Source organism: Trachymyrmex cornetzi, unplaced genomic scaffold (assembly GCF_001594075.2).
Source record: "Trachymyrmex cornetzi isolate Tcor2-1 unplaced genomic scaffold, Tcor1.1 scaffold637, whole genome shotgun sequence".
In the NCBI taxonomy this organism is placed as follows: Eukaryota; Metazoa; Arthropoda; class Insecta; order Hymenoptera; family Formicidae; genus Trachymyrmex; species Trachymyrmex cornetzi.
The window spans coordinates 394,301-402,294 of NW_017299956.1; the positions used below are offsets into that span (position 1 = coordinate 394,301).

At 34.6% G+C, this 7,994-nt stretch overlaps 2 protein-coding genes across 3 annotated transcripts; one reads left to right on the top strand and one right to left on the bottom strand.

Annotated features, from left to right (window-relative positions):
- Positions 1-2,597: 2,597 nt before the first annotated feature.
- Positions 2,598-4,338, bottom strand: LOC108766859 (uncharacterized). Of its 2 annotated transcripts, none has more exons than XM_018516393.1 (5): positions 4,184-4,338; positions 3,859-4,071; positions 3,389-3,763; positions 2,994-3,296; positions 2,598-2,912 (listed from the first exon to the last, which is right to left on the bottom strand). In XM_018516393.1, exons 1-5 carry the CDS (start codon positions 4,268-4,270, stop codon positions 2,766-2,768), a joined length of 1,125 nt encoding a protein of 374 aa, XP_018371895.1. In that variant the 5' UTR covers positions 4,271-4,338; the 3' UTR covers positions 2,598-2,765. The 2 variants fall into 2 exon arrangements, with proteins under 2 accessions (XP_018371895.1, XP_018371894.1); XM_018516392.1 differs by having other exon boundaries at positions 3,847-4,071.
- A 1,641-nt stretch (positions 4,339-5,979) lies between these two features.
- Positions 5,980-7,630, top strand: LOC108766845 (THAP domain-containing protein 2-like). Its single transcript, XM_018516375.1, has 5 exons — positions 5,980-6,052; positions 6,165-6,349; positions 6,436-6,517; positions 6,626-6,893; positions 7,340-7,630. The coding sequence occupies exons 1-5, from the start codon at positions 5,988-5,990 to the stop codon at positions 7,628-7,630; spliced, it is 891 nt and encodes a 296-aa protein (XP_018371877.1). The 5' UTR covers positions 5,980-5,987.
- The last annotated feature ends 364 nt before the right edge of the window (positions 7,631-7,994 follow it).

Here is a 7,994-nt window from a genome sequence, read left to right on the forward strand (position 1 = left end):
CAGTAAACAGAGAAAGAACGATCTTATTATTCCTGCCTCTCATTCTAATCGTCTTTCTACCTCCACCATTGCCATCAGCGGTCCATTCTAGAGGTTTGTTCGCGTCGCTTACTTCAAATTAACCCAGAGAGCACTTGGATCACCGGTAGGATGGCGGTTGGAGCAGTTGGATTCATGTGCCCCAACGCTTGGTGACACGAACGGATTTAGGAGAAGTTGGAACAAACGTCCTCCAGAAAAAAAGCGTCGCTCTGCCTCATGGACCGAGATTAATCATTAAATTGAGATCCACTCTCGTTAAAGTTGACTACAGAACATAGGTTAATATCTGTAAGAACCATGAAATACTTCTCTCAATACTACACATTCTCAATCATTACGCATGCGTGCGTAACATGTCCCAACCGCACCACCTTCTGAGGTGAAGCAAATAGAGCATGCTCTTAATTGATTCATGGAGTATGCTCTAATGTGACGCGAACATCTAATCGCCATATTGGTTCCGGTGACGCGAACGTATTGGAGCACGTTGGAATGAACAGGAGCATATTGGAGCGTGCGACGCGAACAAACCTTAGATGTCGATGTTTCTAGCATGAATATAACCTAATTGTACCGGTTGTACGTATAGTATAATAGAAGAGAAAAAGGATAATTAATCATAAATTTATAAGGTAATTATTCAGAATACGGTCCTCACCTCCGATTTCGATGAAATTAGACTCATTCGACGCGTTTTTGCACAAAATGAAAGAATCTGTAAGAAAAAACGTTGGGACGGCCCCGCGAACCGAGATATTAAGCGTTAAAGTTAACGACTATAGAGGTTAGGAAATCTGTAACGGCCACATTACCGCTAAAAGTTAATATAGATGACTAACAAGTAAAATAGAGAAATCAAACCCACTCTGGCGGTTCTCTTAGAAACTAAATCTAGAGTTCTAAGCGTTCCAACAAGACTTTACACAGTGGAACACAGTGTAACGTCTCTGTGTCCTAGCTGGAAAACAGCCAATGCTAATCAATACACTGCTCTCAGTGCTAACCAATTCGATTGGCTTCACTTCAGAGCAAAGAGTTCGGCTACAAAAATGATATTGTTTGCGAATTCGATTACGAAACGGTAAGTTATATTAATGAATTATATGTATTTTTATTTTTACTTAAATACCGATATATCTTACATGAAATTGTTAATTGTTTAAAAATTTCTGAATTTTCATATAATAATTGTAATTTATTAAATGTTTCTCTCTTTAGACGAAAGTGTCGCTGAAACTATAATAAATATATTAATTAGGTTATAATATATAGTTTTAATTATACAAATATCACGTACATTATAAATTTGTGTTAATTTGGAATTTTATAATTATCAATTACTATAATAATAATAATTTTTATCAATTTTTATAATAACTTTTATAACGTGTGATTCACTTCTTTATCACTATAACTATTTATAATTTCCACCATATTTTTTACTTTATTAATTTTCGTCTTTTCTAGTTTTAATATTTCGCTGTCACTACTGCTACTGGATGTGTCCAGTAATTCGTTTAATACGACAAATATTTTTTCTGCCATAGTAACCTCTTTGCACTGAAATGCACCGTCAAAAGCCCTCAGTGCATTCGAGTGCGTCCTATGACAGAGAAACTAGCTCAATCGAACATAAAGAATTCACTACACTGTGGCAGAGTTACCCAATCGAACCCATTTGTATTGACACTAATCTAGTGCAGTTATGAATCAAACACAAGTGGCAGATGCACCAATAGAGGATAACCTCAATCGAACACGCTAAAACTGATAGCGTATTTCACTGGTTACACTGGTGCGCACTCAGTGCACATTAAGGCTGTTGTACACTATTCTAATCTTAAAAATATAAAAGTGAGATATCTCAATTGATAAAATGCCCAAAATTTATTTTATCAATAGCACAATAAAATGTATCGAATATTTCACGGCTTAATTCGTTTACATATTTTTATTAAACGTATATCTTCACGTCGATTTTTGTATAATGTCTTTAAAGTGCACTGAGTGCGCACTAGTTCTATCAATAAAAAACGCTATTAACCTCTTTATCCGTAAGTATCACGTCAATAAAGTTTTTTATTTTTGGAATTTTTCGTTTATTTTCATTCCACAATTCATCTTCGTCACTACTGGATGATGATGAGGACAGCACATCTAGCAGCTGAAGTGCTAATCGAGTTTCGAAACTGGCATCAATATGCCCCGCTTCCATATTGCACTGGATCGACACCGTCTCTTGGAGCTCGTGCCGAGTTTTTGCACTATAATGCAAAAACTCGGTCCTAATAGCATGTTTCATTGGCAGAACTAGTGCGCACTCAGTGCACTTCAACGCCGTTATACAAAAATCGACGTAAAGATATACGTTTAATAAAAATATACAAACGAATTAAACCGTGAAATATTCGATACATTTTATTGTGCTATTGATAAAATAAATTTTGGGCATTTTATCAATTGAAATATCTCACTTTTATATTTAGATTAGAATAGTGTACAACAGCCTTAATGTGCACTGAGTGCGCACCAGTGCAATCAGTGAAATACGCTATGAGAGAAGGCGCACTCAGTCCACACTAGTGCGCACTAGTGCATCCAATCGAATTCGTCATTACTTTCACATTTTGACAGTTCGCCTATCCGTGGTGAAAGAAAATGGCGGCGATAATCGATAATTTCGATTATCGACCGCACTTGTCGCCTCTCTGATATCTAGAACTCTAGTTTTCGCGTGTAAAGAAAAACTCCAATATTAAACTGCCAGGTACGGATTGGACTATAAGCTTGTTATTGCTTCGTCGAGAATCCTCTTTTTGTAAGGCACATTGTACTTTTAAATTCTCTAATTCTACTTTGTACCTCTCCACCTGTAACATATGTCAACTCGCATAAGTATGCAATTCAAAAACTGAAATTTAGCTTGTAGGCAATAATAAACGTCTACAAACCTGGTTGTATATCCGTTCGTACTTTTGTTTTAGATTTTTCTTGAAAATTATCTCCTTCGCTTTTCTTGCGGCTGCTCTCCTTTCACGTTTTTTTTCTCTTTCTTTTTTTCTTTTGTTCTTTGATTGGCAATCTCTACAAAGATTGGATCGTGAATGTAGTTTGTGCTCAAAGTACCCAATGGTGCAGGACTCTTCTTGGCACATTTTCAATGCATTTATTTTTTGCAATAAAAAGCAAATATCTTGTAGGCACGTCACCTTTTCTAAAAGGTGATAAGTGACAGGATGATTATGAGCATGTAACTGAAATAAACAAGCCAAATGAGCAATAGTGTAGGCAGATAAATTCATATACAAAAGAATTTGTGACATATATAATAAAAATCCTAAAATACCTCAATAGTCATGTCATTCTTTACAAGTAAAGAACGCTGTACTGTACTGCTACAATGTTCTGAAGTGCTTTCAAAGAGCATGAAAAGTAATCCACATGCTGTTTTCGTCACACTCCATGACTCCATGGATTGATAAGAAGGTATCGCATTCCACTCCTTTAGTAAAACCGTTGTGTTAAAAACATTTTCTGAAGTGCATTCCATTGGTGTATGCTGCAGCGGTGAGGATTCATCGCAAAGTAAAGATGGTAACTGATAGTTAATAATGCTGTGATTTGTTTTGTCAGAGAAACGGGAAATCAAAGAGCTTTCAAGATTATTTGAATCTACAAGCCTTAAAGATTGATGTACATTTCTTTCTCTATTTGCATATTCCTGAAGAAAAAATTTTTGATTACATCAAGTACTCAATTATTATCTGAAAAAGTATATGCAGCAAAGCCATAGATCACACTGACTTTAATATTTACTGGAAAAATGTATGGGACACTTGTCGATTTTAATGTTGGACGCCTACGTGACAGGGTCAACTCCTTTCCATCCTTTAATATATTGATAGGACTTCGATGTAAATTACTGTCATCAAAATGTCGTTCGCAAATGTAATAATTTTTGCGAGTTTTCTTTCCATCTTTCAAGTTTGGTCCAATCGCATTTATCCAGGTTTTAAAGTATGGAGATTTCTGCAATATAATAATTAAGATTTAACATAACTGTTATGTATACAAATGTCAAACAATATTTTTAAATCACATTTTTGTACATTTCTACAGGTTATATTTCATCAATACGTACCTCACAAAATTTGAATACTGTTCTACGATTTTTTTTATCTCCAGGATTGAAGTCACAATTATGAACACAACACACTCGCTCGGTCATCGTAATTCACATTGGATTAAATTTTTACACGTTTTATATTCAGTTCAAGATTTAGTCGAAAGACAAGTGAAAACAAGGTTTATTTTGAAAATAAAATTTGGTTAAGGTACGTTGACATGCACAGTCACGAATTGAAAAAGGAACGACTTATGTTGGATTCACACAGCATCCAATTTGCGTCGTACGACGCACTTCAACCAATCAGAAAACAGAATTCCGATGATACGAAGCAAAATCCATCGGAATCCTGTTTTCTGATTGGTTGCAAAGCGTTGTACGACGCAAATCGGATGCAGTGTGAATCCAGCATTATATAGAGTGACAGAGAGGACTAATGAAGCGCAAGAGTGGGGGAAGTTATCCACTGTCACTTTTTGCCTCATCCGCTTTAACGCTATTGGTACGGAGTTGACTCTCCTGTTTCTAGTTTTCTTGGTTATAGGTTATATGCTGGATTCACACTGCATTCGATTTGCGTCATACGACGCTCTGCAACCAATCAGAAAACAGGATTCCTATGATACGAAGCAAAATCCATTGCAGAGCGTCGTACGACGCACATCGGATGCAGTGTGAATCCAGCAATAGTTTCTAAGCTGTTGGAAACCTTATAGGAATAAAAGGAGCTACAAAATTTCAAGCAGCAAATGCAAATCATAACTTGTAATGGCCATAACCCGTCACAGTTCAGTGATGGAATGGGGATAAAGCAAAGATATAGAGCGTGCATTCGTTTATGCAGTGGTTAGCGCAGTATCATTTAATCTTTATTCAACACTCGGTGAACAACAAGGATAAAGTAATACTTCTGCGCTAACCGCTGCATAAACGAATGTACACAGAGAATACACTGCGAGATCCGTATCTAATAGCGTATTACACTGGTAGAGCTGGTGTGCACTCAGTGCACTTTAAAGCTGTTGTACACAAATCGACATAAAAGGCTGTGTTCCGATATTACTGCCAGTACTGAAAATCTATAGTATACGTTACGTGCACTATAGATGTTCAGTACTGGCAATAATAGCGGAATCCAGCTGAAATGTACGTTTAATAAAAATATAGAAACAAATCAAACTACAAAATCCTTAATACATTTTATTGTGATATTTGATGAAATATACATTGGGTATTTTATTAACTGAGATCTCTCACTTTTACAATCAGATTAGGTTAATGTACAACAGCTTAAAGGCCGCAGCACACACTCTTGCATAACGCATAATGCATAGTGCATAAGCGAATCAAAAAGTTTGTGTCTGGGCTCTTAAGGCCGCAGCACACACTTTTGCATAACGCATAAAGCATAGTGCATAAGCGAATCAACTAATCAGAATCTTTCCTTTTCTCCCATTCCATGGAAAAGAAGAATATTGATTGGTTGATTCCTTTATGCACTATGCATTATGCGTTATGCAAAAGTGTGTGCTGCGGCCTTTAATATGCACTGAGTGCGCACCGGTTCTGCCAGTGAAATACGCTATAAGTAGTGTATCAAATGTGGTCGACAATAATGAGAGAGAGGGACCGTGGGAAACGGCCAATCTCCCTCTTTTTCTAAGATTGTGATTGGTTCCTCCTTAGTCATGTAGGAACGTGTCACGGCTATCGATCGCCCTTTTATTACAATATCTGTGTAATTTTAATTGATTCCGATAATTATTAAAATACGTTATTATTATTTATTTTAAATAATTATTAACAAGAAATATATATAATGGTGTACACTTGTTGGGTGTGCAAATGGCGAGGAGATAAAGAACCTAAAAGATCATTTCATAGGTAGGTACATATTAGGTTAGATTCGTGAAAAGCTTAAATAGTCATTTACAAAGCTTTAAAATGATTTTTGATGTAAAAGTATAAAATAAATATAATGAAATAAATATTACAGGTTTCCTTCCAATGAAAATCAGAGGAAAAAATGGGAGCATATTCTGGGAATTAATAACGTAGTTTTGGGAGCTCGAACTACAATTTGTTCGTTACATTTTACAGAAAACTGTTTTCATTATAGTGTTGATGGAAAGAGATTAATAAAAGAAGGCAGTTTTCCGTCATTACATCTCCTAACACCAGGTAATAATTTATTAAATAAAACAATAACATGAAAAAAGATTTTATATTCTGATTATACTTCCTTACATTTTTTTCATTATATGCAGCAGTTGTACTTGTACAGGAAGAAAGAACTGAACCGTTAACTAATGAGCTTGAATGTTCTACTAAGAACATTGCTATAAAAAGGTTATTGTGTATCTTATTATTTTACCGCTGATTATGAGAATATAGTATACATATATATTTATATATGTATATATATATAATCTGTTTGATATGTTTTTATACGTTTAGATCTGATGAAGTCATTGAAGATGGAATTCCAAACAAACAAATTTGTTTGAAGAATAGGCTTTTGGAAAGATCGACTACTTATGAATCTATAAACTCTAATTTGCCGTTACAATATTTAAAAAAAAAGATGATTTTTAAAAATAAAGAAATTTTGTCTTTAAAACGGAAAAACTGGCGATTAAGTTTAAGTAAATCTAAATTAAAATCTTGCCTGAAAGAAGTGCAGAGTAAGAATGCAAAGTTAATAACAGAAAAAAAATTGATGCAAGTAAGTATTTTAATTGGTAACATAGTATCAAAATAAAGTTTTATAGCGTTTTTCATTGGCAGAACTAGTGCGCACTCATTGCACTTTAAAGCTGTTGTACAAAAATCAACGTAAAGATATACATTTAATAAAAATATATAAACGAATTAAACCGTGAAATATTCGATACATTTTATTGTGTTATTTGATAAAATAAATTTTGGGCATTTTATCAATTGAGATATCTTATTTTTATATTTAGATTAGAATAGCGTACAACAGCTTTAATGTGCACTGAGTGTGCACTAGTTCTGCCAATGAAAAACGCTATAAGTAAATCTATACTAAAATCTCGCCTGAAACTAGTGCAGAGTAAGAATGGAAAGTTAATAACAGAAAAAAATTGATGTATGTATTTTAATTGCTAAGATAATATCAAAATTGTAAATAAATTTTTTTTATTCTAGAAAAAATTGGGATCAATCCCTAAAGCTTTATTTTCTCTACTTCAGTCCAAGAAGAAAAAAGTTGCATCTTATCCTCTTTCATTAAGAATTTTTGCATCAACACTTTCCTTTATGTCACCAAAAGCATATAAATATGTTCGAAACGCTTTCCCAGTACTTCCACATCTGGCTACTCTCAGGAAATGGCATGCTGAAATTGATGTAAAACCAGGTATTTACCAAGCGGCATCAGAAATATTAACAGAAAAACATGTTGAAACTAATAACACTGGAAAAAAAGCTCTTATGTAGTATGATGATTGACGTTATTTAAAAGACGGTTTATTTTATTTAAAAGTCAATAAAAAGTATTTTGAATAAAATTATGTTACTGGTACAATAATTCCAATTTTTTATTTGTTTTACACCATCCTTGTCTCAAAACTTTTAAGCTCAGGGCTCGGGACATTACAATTTCGCCATTGAGTAGAAAAAGACACAATTTGGCCGCCTGCCACAGTCCCTCTCTCTCATCGTCCCTATCGACCATTTTGACACACGAATCGTGCAGTCCATTCTCTATGACTACATTTACACGGTACCCTTAAAGTCCATTCTACATTAGACGCAAGCCGATCGCAAGTTTGTTGCGACAGCCAATGTGAAGCATTGATTT